Source organism: Scatophagus argus, chromosome 13 (genome assembly GCF_020382885.2).
Source record: "Scatophagus argus isolate fScaArg1 chromosome 13, fScaArg1.pri, whole genome shotgun sequence".
Classification (NCBI taxonomy): Eukaryota; Metazoa; Chordata; class Actinopteri; family Scatophagidae; genus Scatophagus; species Scatophagus argus.
This window is the reverse complement of record NC_058505.1, coordinates 5,601,973-5,620,414: the sequence shown is the minus strand read 5'-3', so window position 1 is coordinate 5,620,414 and position 18,442 is coordinate 5,601,973. Positions and strand designations below refer to the sequence as shown.

The 18,442-nt window shown below is 42.3% G+C and overlaps 2 protein-coding genes across 2 annotated transcripts; one reads left to right on the top strand and one right to left on the bottom strand.

The window, feature by feature from the left end:
* Positions 1-714: 714 nt before the first annotated feature.
* LOC124069821 (GTP-binding protein Rheb) lies at positions 715-7,090 on the bottom strand. The gene is made up of 8 exons (XM_046409285.1): positions 6,774-7,090; positions 5,930-6,001; positions 3,583-3,650; positions 3,393-3,475; positions 3,212-3,268; positions 3,069-3,116; positions 2,573-2,654; positions 715-1,551 (listed from the first exon to the last, which is right to left on the bottom strand). Exons 1-8 carry the CDS (start codon positions 6,823-6,825, stop codon positions 1,459-1,461), a joined length of 555 nt encoding a protein of 184 aa, XP_046265241.1. The 5' UTR covers positions 6,826-7,090; the 3' UTR covers positions 715-1,458.
* Positions 7,091-16,630: 9,540 nt separating this feature from the next.
* Positions 16,631-17,766, top strand: LOC124069861 (leucine-rich repeat-containing protein 30-like). The gene has a single exon (XM_046409351.1). It carries the CDS (start codon positions 16,631-16,633, stop codon positions 17,528-17,530), a length of 900 nt encoding a protein of 299 aa, XP_046265307.1. The 3' UTR covers positions 17,531-17,766.
* Positions 17,767-18,442: the final 676 nt, after the last annotated feature.

Below are 18,442 nucleotides of genomic sequence, written 5' to 3'. Positions count from 1 at the left end.
CTTACGTATTGGATTCCTGTTCAGACGTGAAAATCTTATCCACATTTTCATTTTCAGTCGGTTGGTTTTTCTTTTCTCGTTTTCCTTCAAACATCCTCAACAAGGTGCAACTTTCATCTCATTCAGAACTCCGCTCAGTCTGTTCAACACCAATCAAAGACTGAGAAAAGCACGTCACGCCACTTTGCACTGACTTCCAACTTCATTTTTCTACATCTACATGACAAAAATTCAACTCAGAGTTGAGACATTCACCTGACTGTGAGCAGACAACCAGCCAGATTCACGTTCGACTTGGTGCCCTGCAGCGTGACGGAGCCCTCGTCCACTTCACACCTGGAAGAGCACTAAGTGAACAGTCAATAGCTTGTTCAAAGAATCTCATGTATAAACATAATCCTGTTAGTCTATAAATTAGATTCTGATACGGGAGAGAAATAAGTCTCCCTGCTTCTCAGGTCATCTGCTATTGGTGTGCTTACTGTTCCAAACACAACCTGGAAATGTTGCTCTCTGCTGCTTTGTTCTGAATCTCCAAAAAATGCCACATGTATGCATCGGCGTTATTTATTAACCTCTTGTAAACCCTCATGTAAAGCAATCTGATCCCTCTTTGAAATGCGCGATGCGTAAATAAAGTCGTTCTGCTGCCTCCCAGGTGACAAACACCTCAATCATCAGCCAAAGTAAGAATCCACATTCAAAGCCAGGCACTTTACATAACCACTTTTCGCTTTAATGATTACAATCAAAAACATTTGTACAACATTTTCAACATTAGAAAATGGATGCAGATTTTTTTAAATTTTTTTTTTGGCTGACAGTAACTGCTTTGAAAACAAACCGAGGAACAGAGAAGTGGGTACCGTGTGGAGATGAAGTAGAAAAAGAGCTGCATGTTGGATGGACAAAACAGCTGGTTATGTATCAGAAGAAACGTCCATGCTTACGTATCCATTTTCAGAGCGTACGCACGGCAGAGATGGCATTTCTCTTGTCTCTTGTTATTTAAACAGAGCAGAGCTCGTAGCCTATATGGGAGCTGCTTAATGAGAAGCTAAGACGCATCAAGCCATTACTTCCTCTGGCCTTCAGTTCAGGTTATCATCGTTACCGAGCACAGGGAAACATTTTTTCTGATACACCCAAATGATGTTCTGTGTTTTGCATCAGTGCTGAGCACAGAGGTGGAGGAGGGGTGGATTGTGGGAAATATATGACAAGGGAACCACCACTCATCCTTTTTTTGTTTTAAATCAAACACACAAAGAAAAACAAGGATGACAAGGGAATAGGAAATACTGATAAATAACAGTGGAATCAGAGCCATAAATAAGACAGTATTGGATATTTAGGACCCTGGAGGGGTGGAGTCAGCTGAGGTGGAGGAGAACTGGCAGCTAGCCTTCAAGTAACGGGATATCCCAGTGCAGTGTCCTGTGTGTTGATTGGGCGGCTCTACATCATGGAGCAGGACGTTTTTCCTGGCTGCACGCCGCCGTCCATCTTCTCTGCCTCCAGGATCATCCTGCGGAAAACCTCCACAGCCGTCTGAGAGAGAGAGAGAGAGACACACACACACACACACACACACACACAGGATGCTGTCACATGTCTCAGTCACACCACTTTGATTTTCCAGCAGCACACACTGCAGCCAGTGGAGCCTCACTGACTTTAGGCACAACAGAGGTGGCGTTGTTGTCGTTTGTTAACTTGATTTAAAGCAGATCAACAGACTTTCTGAACATGAGACTTAGCTATGTTGGGAAATACATCCCAGCAGAAAACGCAAAGAGGCTCCCAAGAAGCGATTTCTGCTGCTTGTGTTACAAGTTGGTTATTTGGTGGATAAACCTTTGAACCACTTTCACATATGCACAGGTTGATTTTTTTTGGCCACTTGGGGTTAGCACAACAAGCTGTAAACAACATTTACATATTATCCTTGAGTTGACTTGTCAGTAATTTACACATTTAAAAGACCCATCCATCCATCCATTTTCTATAGCGCTTATCCGTCAGGGTCGCGGGGGAGCTGGAGCCTATCCCAGCTGACTACGGGCGAGAGGCGGGGTTCACCCTGGACTGGTCGCCAGTCAATCGCAGGGCCAACACACAAAGACAAACAACCACACACTCTCACACCTGGGGGCAATTTAGAGTAGCCAATTAACCTAATGTGCATGTTTTTGGTATTGTGGGAGGATGCTGGAGTACCAGGAGAAAACCCGCACAGGGAGAACCTGCAAACTCCACATAGAAGGGCCCAGACCACTGCACCACCGTGCCACCCAAGACCCATATCAGCATAGGCATTATTGAAGTGAAGCTTGACGAATGTTGAGTCCATTATTGGAATATGAATGGAGCTGTACTTTGACCTCCACCTCTATATGAACAAAAGTATTGGTTTCATGTTTCATGGTTTTTCATTCAACAACAATCATCATCATTAAAAATGTCATTTTAATGGAGTATTTTTTAACAAATAGATAAACAAGCCTCAATGGCAACCAAATGAAACATAAATAGGCAAGCACCTGCTGACGACTGTGGCCTCCACTCTTACCTGGTTCTCTTTAGCTGAGGACTCCATGAAGGCAGCATTCCAGGATTCCGCTAATGCTTTTCCTTCTTCACAACTGATTACTCTAAAAGAAATAAAAACACACACACAAACTCAGAGACAGCAGTTAGAATAAAACACATAAATATTTTAGAGCATGGCTGCAGTGTTGACTTTTTTACTAACTCCAAGAGCTCAACTCATAAGAGATCTGCCTTTACTAACTTCCACTGCATAAGCAGGGCTACACAAACACACACTAACAGCTATTCTTGCTTGGTACAAATGCCTCCCCGCCCTTCTGTTGGGTCATTTGTGAACTAAACATCTGCTCTGTATCTCTGTTTGCATGTCACATGTCAGATATGTTATAATTTGCATTGCAAACAGAAAAAAAGAAATGATTTAAAGCGACGAGAGCTGCTTTATTCCCCATGTGTACACGTATACGCGTATGTATGTGACCTAATGCACAAATCAGGTGTGTGTTAGGACATACCGCTCCATATGTAGGTCGTTCTTGTTTCCAACGAGCATAATTGGTACTCTGCGTTAGAGGGAAAAGTAAACAGCACGTCGTCATGTATGCATGATATATTACATACGTCTCAGAATGCCTCGGACAGCAAAACGAGTACTTACTGAACTTTTCCCACCATGTCCAATAGTTTTTCATGGATAACTTGTACGACTTCAAAGCTGGAAGAAAGGAGGGCAAAGTTCCTTCTTCAGCGTTCACGAGAGGCACTCAGCTCAACTCTTCACATAGAGAACTTAACAGACATTTGTTTGTTTTTAAAAAGGGGTGAGTGAATGTATATACCTTTTATTAGACGTGACTGAATAGACCAGAATGTAACCGTTGATGTCTATGGAGTAGGTCTGTGGGAAGATGGAGTACTCATCCTGAAGAAAGAAATCAGCAGGCAAAAGTTACAGGTTTGTGATATAAGCAATCAAAAGTAACGACTGAGGCAGGATTAACACGAGGGTATGAGAGAACATCGTCATACCTGCCCTGCTGTGTCTACCAGCTGAAGATGGTACTCTTGTCCATTTATTGTGATCATTTTAGTAAATGCTGCATTTAAAAAAAACAAAAAAACAAAACAAAAACAGAAATTAATCAATAGAAAGTTTGATCTTAACATTTTAATGACTGGAGAACAGTAAATTTGCTGACACAGACAAATACAGATAATACAACGAAGGATGCACAGGACCGGGGACTGATATTATGTCTTATATTATTTTTAAAAACATCAATACTAGGGCTCGACCAATATGTATTTTTAAGGGCCGATATGATAGGTCTACGGATTATTAGCAATCAAAGAGATAGATAACCAATATTTGGAACCAACATGCATTCGTTGTAAAAAATAAAGTCTTAGTGTCTTAGAATAACCAGTTAAGTAGTTTCTTTATACTTTCACACCACCACATTGCCAAGGCAAATGCTTTACATTTATTTGGTAAGTTAATTACTAGTTTATTTGCACAAGTCCACAGAGGGGAATCAGATCCGGCAACTGACCAGGCTTAAAATCGGTCAATCCCTAATCAATACTGTAAAATTAAATACTGTGGATAAGCAGACGTACAATTTTCATGCTGCAACCTTAAATAGAACACTACAGTACAGCTCTACTGTACCGCACTATACAGCAAACCGTATTCATCGCTGTGCAGGATTTGAGACATACAAGACACAAGGCCGTTACGGATCCACTTTGGTATCACTGAGTTCATTCAGCACAGAAATGTCAATATCTGCCTGGAGATGGGTCACATAATCTACAGCAGAACTGAGGGATCGCACTGCCTGCAGCATCTCGCTGATAACGCTGATGCTTCACTTTATGATAACCATCCAGAGAATATTTATAGTTACAGAACACACTCTGGAGAAAGGCAGGGCGGTTTGTGAGCGAACAGGTCGGGAAAAAGAGAAACAGCCTGCAGGGAAAGTTTACACTCAAATCTCCTGAGTGTCTGGGAGTGTGTGCGTTTAGGAGGTTCATGAATTACTGTATGTTCTCTCCTTCGACAAAGTGCCACGTTCGAGTACCTTCATCATGATTCCTTCTCTAAACCAGTGATGTCCAAGTTTACACCTCAAGACTCAGTAAGGGTTAATTCTGAGCAAACACTTCACCAGCTCATCTCTCAAAAGTTTTGCTTTGTTTGGTGAAACGGGCTGGTGTCGTGTTTGGACACATCGGTTTGGAGGGAACATTACACCCTGCTTGTTCAGTATTGTTAGTCTTCGTCTTTCAGTAAAACGTTATCAGGATGCACAGTTCAGATGTCTACAGTGATGATAAAAGCAACACTTACATAAAAGTTGTTTCAATCACACATTTAGAGGAAGATTATTTCACTTTCAGGTCAGTGTGATGAATGTGGATTTGAAGGAGTAAAATGTTAAACATAAGCTTCATGATGACATAAAGTATTGATAAAAAACTGTTATTATGACACTTGAGCCACATGGATCCATTAATTAGTCGATCAGACAAAAATCTGCAACTATGTCATTTTAAGCATAAGTTTTGAAGCAACGTTGCCAAACATTATAGGACATTCTGCTTTACTCTGTTTTACATCATTGTAAACCAAATGTTTTTGAGTTCTGGACGACTGGTCAGACAAAACAAAAATATGTTGATTTCGCCACGGACTCTGGGAAAACATGGTGACTATACGTCGTATTATAGTCCAAACAATTAACATGTAAATAACTGACAGATTAATCCACATTGAAAATAGCCATAAGTTGCAGCACTACAGCATATTTTGCTTGGAAAACTCCTCGTGAATGTCATGATATAAAGTCACCTGTAATCACATGATGATAACTAAACCAGGAGAGGTAATCTTTCCACTGAGGAAGGCCACAAGATGGAGCTGAAAATGTTGGAAACACCAATTAACTGGACCTCGTGGGGTCCAATAATAGAGGGAGTCATATGTTCCTCAGGATGTAAAACCGCAAGTCAAATTTGCGATTTTGGGTCAGATGAGAAAACTGACTAGACTTGACTTTTTATAACCAAGAGCCTGGTAACTAAAACAAAGAGATGTACTGCACACTCAGGGTTTCCCAGTGTTTCACAGCAGAGGTGAGCCACCTTGCCGGGGGAAACACCTCTGCTAAGGTCATTAGAAATCACAAATACTTTTATTTTAAAATAAAAAGTAATATTAAAGCTATTCTAACTGTCATGACTATTGTTTAGGCTGTAATCTAGCAGATGTACCAGGATGTGAGTGGTTTACCACTTCCACTAAAACTGATTCCTGTGGGAAACCCTGTTTGTGCATCGAGGTGTGACAGAACACAAAATCCCCACTCACTGTTTTCTATTGTTGGATCATAGGAGTCAACAAACTGGCCTTCCACAAACTGAATTGTCAAGGAGGACTTTCCTGCAAAATACAAATGAATACTTTAAACAGGGAAAAGCATTGGAAATGTGGGAGCACGCTGAGAGAATCTGCAGCTCAACAGTACATTCAACATAAAGATGACTAAAATTGAATTAGAGGCTGACTTAATGAAAAAAAAAGAGAAATACTACATTCACAACTGGGAATGAAATGACATAATAATGGCTGCAGAATAACACAACACATCACCCTGCAGTGGCACTGTGGTACATGGTCCCTACACCAGCTCACTGTAGAGCAGTGGACCATGAACTCAACACAGGAATATTACAGGGGTTTAGGGCTGGTATGCTGGTGGTGCTGGGCCTCCAGTCGCGCTTATCTGTGTGTGCCATCTTACCATTCTGAACATACTTTTACCGCATACAATTTGCGCTTCTGAGGTTTCACATGCGAGAAGATAAACTGCACGGTAATGCGTCAAATCCGGTGGTCCTTCAGGCCTTCACACAGAGCCTGGCACTGACTAACCGGGGCGAGGGTCACTGATAGGAAATCTATCAAACAGGCTAGATTGGTTAGCGTAAAAATACCTATCTAGAGCACATCACAGGAGGCCTCATGTGCTGAAACCCACAAGGCCACGTCTCACCTGGTGGCGCTCTGAGATGTTGCGTGTCAGATGCTACTCGCTATAGCCGTCTAATATAGGAGGCGTAAGCCGCTCTTATAATTGTTTTTAACTGACCCGACAGGCCGCGCAAATGTTAGCCCCATGCCCCTGCGTGCATGTCGTCGGATCGGAACTCACCTACGGATCTGTAACCGAGGATGGCGATTTTTCGTGATTTCGGCTGCGGCATATCTCGTTCTGGTTATCGCATCTAGTCCTCGGACTCTACCGCAACCTCCAACCGGAATGGCATCCAAATTCAAGGGGCGCAGAGATTCGACATACAGCCTCTGGATAACGGCAGAAACCCCTCCTTTTTGTGCTGGCTATGATGAATTTTACGGCCACGGATTGAAAATTAAATGTTATTTCAGGTCATATAAAGAAAGCATGGAGTATCTATAGATCTACAATAACTGCGTCACTCCCCTTTGCGATGTAATGAATTAGTAATTACTGCTGCGTCCTCATTGGCTAGACGCGGAGCAAAGGCGGGCCTATATGCCCGTTGTAAAACATTGATTGGATGAGATGATTGTTCGTTACGCAACTGTGCCCGGTCTCTGGAATGTGATTGGCTGCTACACGTATTATGACGTGCTGGGTGGTCGGGTGCAATGTCATTCATATGTGTACGGTCAGGGAGCAGAGACGCCGGCCTTTCTGCTCTAATAAAGACGTACTTTATGTATTTACACAGGCGCACTGTAGTAATTCTATAAAGAGATAGATAATTTAAGATAAGTTTTAAGACAATTTGGTTTCAATGACACAAATACCCATAGACATGTTATAGAAGTATTAGAAGGATAAGTTATGAGCATAAACTTACACCCAAACCAAGAACAGTTATCGGGTACCCTGGACAGTTATTTCCCCTGGGAATTAATAAAGTCTTACTGATGCTCTAATAAAATACATCACAATTATTTAGCTTTAGCAATAATATGCAAATTAACCACCCCATTAACTAAAGCTAACAAAATCACAGCAGAATTAAGTGATATCAACCGATCTTCTCTCATTAACTTAATGTTAATGTACAAGTTTCATTTCCAATTAATCAGACTTTGAGTTCTTCCAGGTCTTCCCAAGACACATGGTCAGCATATTAGCAGACTTCCCAGCATGCACTGTTTTAAAGTTAAAACAGGTGTGATGGAAACTCACTCTGTATCTTTCATGCATTTGAAGAGAAGTCACGGCTGTCAGTTTTCACGAAAATAAAGATTGTGAATCATGATGAAGTCGGGTGTCCAGTTAAGTTTCTGGCGCCTTGCAATCATATTACACTTTGAGCTGACTTTGAGATGTTGTCCAAATACTGAAAAAAAAGCGACGTCATGTAGGGCCACTGCAGATACAAAACGGTGATACTACTGCTTTAGATCACACCAATTTGCTGACATTTGGTGTGCCAATAAAAAAATGAAAACATATAAGAGAGTGTCTGACTGAGGAGGCAGATGTCAGGTCCTTCATGTTGTTTCTGTGAATTTGGGGGTTTTAATGACCTGAAGAGCAGTTTACATTCGGCAATTGATTAAATAAATGGTTTTAAATTCATTTCCACTACATTTCAGAGACAAAATTTGAGCTTTTTGATCCAATGCATTTGTCTGACAGCTTTAGTTACTATTTACCTTTCCAATTCCAACTGTTCATACACTTGATGTCGGATATTTCCAAAATTCTGATTTTGAATTAGAATTTTTCTAATGAAACGACGTATTAAGTGTTCCTTTATGGTTTGAGACAATTCCACTGTTTCTCACATCTTTAGTCTTTTCGGATTAGGTGGAAAAGTTGTTGTCACAAAACTGAAAATCTTAAAGAATATGATGCATTACAGTAGATTAAACATATTTAGTTTAAACAACAATCACAGTCAGCATCTAAAAACATCAAAACAACAAAAAAACAAAATATAATTAAGAGATTTCAAATATTTTCTAATCAAAACAAATCCTGGCTGTGAGATGAAGGCATAGAAACAGCATTTCAAGCTTTATACAGATGTATATAAATTAAACTATAAATTATAACTGTATAAAATGAAAGATTCAGAATAAATGATTCAAATTTAAAGTTATAACTTCCATATTTCTAAAATCCTGGCTACAACCCTGTATGGTACGATCACTAAAAACTCATTACAAACTGTTAGGAGTAACAGAATGATATTATTGTGAGAGAGCTGAAGGCACAATAAGGATACTATGGTCGAATTCTCAAATCCAATATTACTGTAATTCTAGCAGATGAATAAACGTGCTGGACTACTACGGCACCTCACCTACTGCTAAATGTCCAGCAGGTGTCCCCATAACACCATTTATATCTCACACAGGAACCACTTAAAGCACCAGAGGCCTCTCCAGGAGTGCTCCCATCACTATCATACGTATGTTCCCATACAGGCATCTCCTTCTAATTACCATCTATTTCCATCTCTTGTTTTTGGTTCAAACTCAGTGTGTCTCAGACAGCAGAAACACTGTGCCTCAACAACCCCACTCATAAATCAGACTGCACACATTCCTGATTATCTGAGCTGGCAGCGTATTCCATTATAGATGTTAAAATACCCAGGTCTTAATATAACTGTGGCTTTAAACCAAACCACAGGAATGCAACAATACCAATAGGAACTCAGGCCACAATTAGTGGGTTAAGCCCATAGGCAGACACTGGAATGCGAGGCAGGCGGTGCGAAGGTGGAGATATGATGAGAGTCCTCTTTGCTTTTAAACTCTTCACAAACACCAATGATGTACTCTGCGGAACCGAATTTTCTACTTGATTTATAGATTTGTCATATAGCTTAAATGCCAGTTTAAGGAGTTTTGGAGCGAAACTGTTGAACAAATTATATACTCTCACAAAACATAGTCTGTAAACCCAAGGGTGTGCAGCTTTTCCTGCCCTGTGACCAATGAAATCCCCTGCTTCCCCGTCAAGTCCTGGGCCATTACCACTTAATCACAGAACTGTCCAACTCCCCGTCAGTAAGACCCAACTGTTTTGCCTCCACACACACTTCTCAGCACTGGAGACAAGAAATCACTGGTGTCAGCAATGGGCGATTTGTTCTGCATGACATTGGGTGTCAAAAAAAAAAAAGAGCTCAGTTGAAATGGCTGAAGGGTGTCTGCAATCACAGGATACACACACGCTCACAAATACACACTCGTACACATGAACGCTGCCACTTTCTCTGCCTCTTTCTCTCTCTCTCTCTCTCACACACACCCACTCAGGAAATTATGACGACCGAGAATAGGTCACACTGGTAATACAGCCATGTTCTAGCCAGGGATTACAGTGTGCTGACATAGGCCAACAATAAATACCCCACGCAAGAACAACAGGTGTCTGACAAGATTGTTTCACTTTAATAAAAGGCTTACACAAGCCTCAGAGAAATAACACATTAAGCTCTTTTAGGCATGCTGGCCTTTTATTGCTTCATCCCTTGTGATTGGAAAATGTCTTTGTTTCACCCCAACAATTAATCTTACAGAATCTCGCGTGCAACAAGAGGGAGATGTGATTAAGGCAGCGGTTGTTGTATGCGATTATTAATGTCATGACATCGATATTCGTGTCACAAACCTTGTTGCGGGTGGAAAATTCACTTTCCAGTCCCTTATTTCTTTAGCTATGTCAGCTAGTGGACATGCAGCTGGAGCTCGCGTTTCTGAACCCTGGGTGTGTGGCGCCGGCGCCAGCCTCTTTCAGCTCACTGTGAAAGCACCCCTGGCTCTGTTAGTATGCCAGCCTGAGCGCCATCAGAGCGAGTCAGCCACATCCTCCAGCTGGGTCTGTGCCACCAATGGGCACCTGGACCCACTCGCAAACCTCATGAAACGGAATGCATATTTAACTCAGAGGAATGCATCTTTCAGCAGCCAGTCTGTATGTCTGCCTGAAGCCTGGAGGACACCCTTTGCACCTTTATTTCGCTCATCTTTGGGATTTTTATACGCCCATTGAATGCAGCATGTACTTTTTAACTGGCAGATCTACACTTCAGGTTGTGCCTTGGCTGTTGGACTGTGCCCAGAGTCACACAGGCCTGAAAGACAGCCATCGTTAGCCAACTCTCACAAGGTGTCATTGTAGGGATCTATTGATTACCATATCAGGACCACATGAAACATTTATGGCTTGCTGGCAGTGATGGTCTGGCAAGCATCCTAATTTCCAGAGCAGAGCTTGTCAGATCCTATTGTTTCAAGGTCTGGTGACACGGACAGAATGTATGATGAAACTGTTGTCACTTGCAGTCAAAACAAAAACTTTGCACTATGACTTTCTCCACCACACTTGACACACAACCTAAGCCGAGTGTGAGTAGAAAACCCACCTGCTATGCTCACATTCTCCACGCACTTCACCATATATGCCAAAGCACCCTCTGCAATAAGGCGAACCGTCGAAACTGTCAGTGCTCCTTCCCCTCTCTCGCTCTGCTCTACTGCACTGCTCATTTGCTAATTTGCAAACCCTGTAATACTATTGCCATTACGTCTCACATAGCATTTAATAAGCAAGGTCAACTGTAAACAGCGAGCATGGTGCTTCCGAATTAGCACGACAGACTAAATTTCATTTACTTTTCCCGAATGCCAACAAGATCTGAGATGGAGGCAGAAATTCCGACGAGTGACTGAATAAGTCTCAGACTGCATTTGCCAGCCATGAATCATATATACGACCATATGGCGTGATTCAAACCTCCAAACTGAACGTCCTGTCTGAGTCGTCTGAATTATTTGGTTCTAAAGTTAATGTTTTATTTTCTACATTAATGACTAATTTCTCCTGTCTCTAAGGACTTTTTTGATTTGTAACTTTGGGTTATATAAATAAAGTTGAATTGAGAATCGCAGCTTCCCTTCACCAAGCTCTTGGCTGCTTGTGTTAATATTCATATGATGAGTCAAAGTCTTTTGTCTCTTGAGTCTTTGTGATTGGAAATATCAGTTAACCGTTGGACTAACTGTGCCTCAACTGCGTGAAGGCGTCTTCAGGCTGACAATGTCCACTCTACTCTAGTTGATGCCACTTGCCTATGTGTAGAAGTCACATGATGGTCTTTCATTATTTGATCTTTAGTCACGTGATGACCACTCAGCCACCTCCATCAAGTGAACAAACCCCGTCTGTTAAAAGTTGCCACAGTTTCCAAAGTGCTTCCACGCTGAATTCTTTTTCTCCAGGAGTTTTGATCAGCTTTGTGTTCGTTGTGATTTCTCTGATTGTATTTGATCGTTTTGATAATTCTTTTGAGGGTTCCATGTGTCCACTTCAACTCAACATATATTACAGCATATCTCCAGTAATGGTTGGTAATGGTTGGAAGTTCTTTGTCGAGGTTCCAGCTTCATGGTGTCTGGTGCCCGGCCCACACACAGTGGATTCCTCACACATTAGCTGGCATCAGATTCTGTATGTGGAGGAGAAGTCCATTATTGTCACTCCTTGGTGTTTGCTGAGTGTTCTGACAGTGATGAGGTCTGGGCCTGAGCTCCAAATAAATCTGTTGACCTCGTTGCCATCCCAAAGCATTGACAGTTTATCTCATCATGATCAGTCCACGACTGCATTCACCACTCCACTGTTTTTCCACAGCACTCGGTAGCCTACAGCAGTGGCAGTGAGCAGGTGAGACCCAGATAGGCTGCTCGGTGGTACTTCATCACCCCACTTTGTTGTTGTCACAGCCACAATGGGTTTGTGCGCTCCATCTGCTGCATCAGCAAAGTCACGACTGATTTGGTCACTTTGGAGCCCCGTTAGCTTTGCACACTGTATTTCCCTGTTGATTCCAGCCATCATTACAAATGGTATCTTTATGTGGTGGAGTTAACCCGGATAGTGCTCTCCCCTGGGTGCCTTTATTATCTATTCATCATGTTGTCCCAGTTTATCTCAAGATGAATCTGGCTGCCTCACCACAGATCTAACTACAGATACCTGGCGTGTGGCCTGGGGAGGGAGATTAGGAGATTACAAGGCACTCAGCGGAGGTGTTTCAGTTAGAGTTGATAAGGAGGTGAAAAATATTCTAAGAAGATGTAGAATGGTTATGTATTCATGTTTGTGCTCTTCTAGCACCAATTTGTCTTCAAAATAGGTTTGAATATGTTAAAACTGCCTTGATATACGGTAATTTCCATTGTGACGATCTGCACAAGCCAGGGGCAACGTCGGCGTGTCCAATCTGGTAAATAAATGAACATTTGAAACACTGAAATGAAATGTTCTTGGCTTTGTATTCAGCCTCCAAGCAGACTTGTTGGACACTCCCTCAAATTTCCTCCTCGCTAATTTGCATTGCTGAGTAGTTCCTTTGTGTCACCTGGAGGTTCGGGCAGAGCAGTGTTGCAGCCAATTTCCAGATGGCAATTCAAATGGGTGACATATCTTCAGTTTTTGACAAAAATGCACAGCCGCTTCCACAGACTCCATTAGCTGGGTGGATGCGAGTGCGAGCACATATGGAAAGTGGAAAGTGTCCAGTGGTGTGAATATTCACATCTGCACCTGCTGAATAATAGACGATTATCAGCTCAGGTGGCTCGCCATCCACCCCTATTCACAGGCTCTCATCCATTTCATGCTGCTAATTTTGTCTAGAATACCCAATAAGCTTGCAAAATGCACATTTCTTGTCTCTTCAGCCTGATCTTGTCTTCTATTTTTTTTTTAAAAAAAAGAGGGAACATATTCTTCAGTAAGAATGCTGGCTTCTGGGAGTAATGTGTCTGCAATATAGACTCTAAAGAGCCTTGGGTCTTGGCAGGTACTCCTCACATTTCAGGACAGAGACACCTACGGCAGATTCTGTGGCAGCCAGGCCATATATCATCTGTCACTGCCAGAAGCCTCCGCAGTAATGAACAAGTAATAATGGTATATATCTTGAACTTGAGTCTCTAAAGGTAGCTCATCCAGAGTCATTATTGTGCCACATAACCAGATGAGCTTTCTCAAATGAGATCATTTTTGTCACCCTGAGGACTGGAGGGTGTAACTGTTCTCAGAGTGAATAACTCATCCTCATTTGGCGCTAATGGGACTGTGTATTAAGGTGTTGCGTGAATGCAAGAGGAATAGTAAATCCCTTTTTCCTGTAATTTAAATCTCAAGCTGTTTCCACACATCTGTTCCTCTGGTAGAAAAGAAGAGCTATTTGGAGAGGAAAAAACACACGCACAGGATTTTAAAAAAAGGAGCATTTAATGAAGATTCATGCCTTGCGAGATTATGACAGTGTTCGGAGTTATGGAGAGGTAAGTCATGATGACGTCTCTCTGTCATAGAAAGCAGTAGTCTTCGCTCTGTCCATTCATGCACCTACCTATTTAACTTCTGTCCCACGTCCTCCCTCCATCTGTCCTTCCATCTGAGCTTTTTCCAGGTATTTCAGTGCTACAGTGCATCCATAATGAGAGATAAGCATATGAAGCCGATGGCTTTCTGCATATTTGACAGCATGTGTTCTGAGTCTCTCTGGGGATGTGTTTTCACATAAGAGGTGGTGGGAGGGGGCGCTCAAGGTGTCGTTTTTCATAAAGGAATGCAGATATACTAGCAATCCTGCTGTTTGTGAAATCAGCCATGGAACACATATGCACAAGATCAGCAGTACAGATCTCCTAAACATTTTGTCTTGGACCAATCAGCCTGAAACCTGTTTCTACATAGTGCCGCTGTGATGTGAAGCTGTTAATACTAAAAAATGTCCAGTCAAGACATGCTGCACAAGCAGCTGCCTGAATGGGCAATGCACATCCACAGCCTTATCCCCAGCGTCCAATTCAGCAAACACACGATTCAACCTGTCATTCATAAGTGCTGATGTGGCCATGCTCAGAGCAGAGCTACGAGTCCCCAGAGTGGGATATCACTGCTGTCATTACTTCTCCCAGTCCAGCGTTTTGATTACTGGACTGGGAGTAGAATGATGACTAAGGCCACTAAGTCCTGCTCAGACTGTGTGAGGCTGTCGAGGAAAGTGGATCAAGTCCAAGGTCCCATTTACACTGCTGACGTTTATATAACCTGTTCATGGCTTGTGAATGTAGACCTCTCCTGTTGCAAAACTCATCTTAATCACTTCTGGGGCACCGTTTGTAAAATGATTGGTACCATGAAATCAATATGAATAAAAAATAGTGTTTGTTGTGAGAGTCAAAAGTGAATTTCGGTCCTTAATTGACAAAATCCCAATAAGAATAAGAGAATAAGTTAACACTTTATTTAGCGTCTCCATATTTAGCATTTATCAAGCAGTATTTAAACTTCTAATAAATGGTTTAAAACACACATAACATTTTCAATTACTTTAAGTTCTCCTGTGGAGAACTTAAAGTAATTGAAAATGTTGTACATGTGTATTTAGAAAGATAAACACTTAGAATGTCCTCAGATTGATAGAGGTAACTTCTTTTGCTGACATTTAACTTATCTGATTGCTGCAGAGAGTAGAGGGTGTGTGATGTAGATTACAGGGCTCGGGCTATAAAGCTAAAAACACTTGATTTGACCTCCCTCAAGCTTAAGTGAGTTTTATACTGTTATATATGCCAGTGGATTATTATTCCAGATGCATTAATATGTACGAAATATTTCTCGATTGTTGGTCTTGGTATGTAAAATCTGTAAAGTCGCCGATAACTAAAGCTGCCAAATAAATGTTGTGGAGTAAAGTGTACAATGTCTTGCTTCAGATTACAGAGGAGCAGAAGCATGAAGCGTGAATCACATGGAAATACTCGTGTAAAGTGAAAGTAGAGTAAATAAATGGAATATCTAAATTGCCTGTAGGTTTGTTTGTCTGGCTAGCCCAATGATACACTGATGATGTGTGTATCTCCAATAGTAAAAACTGTTCTTGCAAATCAAGATAAATACTGGGAAATTATAATGTTTGAACCTTTTTTTGTTTTTTTCTTTTTAGATTTTGAGAAGAAGTGGGACAAATAAAGCTTTTTGTTCCATTTATTTCCCGGTGAATGCAACGAAGATACTTAGAGAGCTCCATAGAGATAAGGCATTAGGAACATTTTACCTTAGTGTGAAAGTTGCTGGGGGGAAAGACGAATTCAAAAATGTAAATGCGCCACAGTATATGCTTCTACAGGAGGAGAGATTCTCCCCTCAGGGGCCACATGAATGAGATTTTGAGTAGCAGTAGACTTTTCTAGGAATATACTGGAATGTTCCATGTCCTTTTTGCACTTGAGATTAAACCAACACATCTGTGCATGAGGTTCAACTAATGCCTCTAAGAATTGTTACTTTTTTGAGACATGATTCAGTGCTTTCACGGCTGGCGGCTTGGCGCCGTATTTAAGTCGAGACAAGAGATCATGCACAAAGGGGCAGACGCGAGAAAAAAAAGTGAAAAGACAGGCAAGGATGGTATGAGAATTATCTGAATTATTTCGAATGCAAAATACACCACACTTTCAAAACATAGCAGGTGTTGGTTGTGTTCCAAGTGTGACAGCGTTTGTGAACGCCAAAGTATTTCTGTGTGTTAAGCTATGAGATCATAACAGTGACCTCAAATGATTGAGCTCACACAGCATCCTATCCCCAGTCCTGCCCTCCTGTAGTGGGTGGAGCGGGAGCACGGTGCTATCTGTGGACTTTCAAAGTGACAGGACCAGCTGCGGTATGAAATTCGGTAAGACAGGCAGTTGGTCTGAGAGACGCAGACCACAAGCCCCCATAGTGCTCAGTTACAGCAGCATGCAACTCAACTCGGTGAGGAAAACTCAGCCAGGATTCAACGTAACTGCTGTCAAACATCAGGAGTTCTACAGCAACCTGTAGAGCTGATCATGTCCTGTGTGGCTCGTTCAAGAGCCGCAGAGACCAATCAGCAGCCATTATCTCTAGCAATCCTCTTGATGTTGGTGATTCAGCTAATCGCATGCTGACATCTTGTTACAGGCAATAGAATCAACAGAAGGACGATGGGCGGGAAGCAATCTCGCAGTTTCCCCAACAGGGAGATCAATGAGGTGAATGTGAGTAAAAGGAGGAAGAGTGTTGAGAAAGACAACCAGCCCAGCCTGTCCTCGGCTGCTGAGAGGATCCGCAGACACACCACGATGCACTTTGGCTACAACACCCTCAGCCTGGCCATGCGGGGGCTCGATGGGACCCCCACTGAGCTGTGGGAGCTCCGAGAATTGCAGAAGCTAAACTTGTCCATGAACTGCCTGTGCTCTCTACCCTCTGCCCTGGGCACTCTGGACAATCTGGTGGTCCTTAACCTGTGGGGTAACAACCTATCCAGCCTGCCACCTGAGATAGGTCTCCTGAAGAAGCTGCGGGTGCTTTTTGCCTGTCGTAACCGCCTGAGTGAGGTCCCAGAGGAGCTGGGCTCCTGCGCCTGCCTGGAGGTGCTCAGCCTTTCCAACAACCAGATCACAGGCCTTCCTGGCAGCCTGGCAGCCATGCACAATCTGACAAAACTCAACCTTAGCCACAACCGCATTGCTCACATCCCCACCTGCGTCTACAGCATGAAGGGCTTGGTCTTTCTCCACCTGGCTTGCAACCGTCTGGAGACCATCGCGGATCAGATCCAGGACTTGGTTAACCTGAAGATCCTCATTGTGGAGGGGAACAGTATCCACACGCTGCCAAAGACACTGTGCTTCTTGGAGTCTTTAGAACTCCTCAATGTTGACTTTAATGACCTGCAAAACGTGCCGGTGGAAATGTACCTACTGAGCAGGCTTGGGAGGTTGGCCTGCCACCCGCTGGATAAAGGACTTCACATTGTTCACAATCCCCTCCTCAAGCCCATCCAGGAGGTGCTGCAAGGAGGACTCAGTGCTCTCTATAACTACCTCAAGCCCTCATGAGGGTCTACCACTGTTTGGTGTGTGGGTACATCTGAGGGTGTGCGTGTGAAAGAGTGTGTCAATATGGGATCGTGGCACCAAATCTGACCCCTGGCACATGATAGTCATGCTGTGAGCGCTTGTGTTAGTACTGATTACATTAAGATGCTAGCACTCAAGACAAATGACTGTTATTCAGTATTAATGATTATACTTTCTGTTTTTTATGTCATATAAAAGCCAGGTTAAAAATAAACAACAAGTAAGTGCTGTGTCATGTCTAAACATTTGTTAATCCACAGCAAAAGGGTCAGGATAAGTCGTTCAGCTCTCACAGGTCTACATTTGGGGGCTGATTGCTGGCCAGTTGCTCTTGTTTGGCCCTGTGGCAGCGAGGTATGGAGGAAAGTTCAGTTACAGATCGGCACTCTCTCTGTTGCATTCAGGTCATGGGGATCAGGTGTGTTAAGTCAGTGGAAAGAACAGCTGGGTGGAGCTTAAGATCTGCAATAAATAAATAAACAAAACAAAACACAACAGGGACTTTGACTGTGATTAAATGTTGTTCCTCTCCATCAGATCAAAGCAGGGGGCTGCTCCTCTGAGGCCGTCAGGTGTTGTGATACTAACAATTTGAATTAACGGCAAAAATTAAAAAAGAAAAGCCTCCCAATGCATGATGTGACTGAAAACGGCTTCTCAAAATATATCAAATGTGGAACAAATTAATCAATTCAATTAATATGAAACAATCTGCCCAGACAGCTTGAAAGTAGAGTTTATTTTGTTATTTATGTATACTGTTTGTAGTTATTGCCAATTTGGACCTTCACTTACTGTAACATGCCAAACATCATGCATAAAGCAAAAAAGTGAAGCTAAAAGATAAATTAAAATAGTCACTTGTGGATTTTTTAAGTGATTCTATGACTT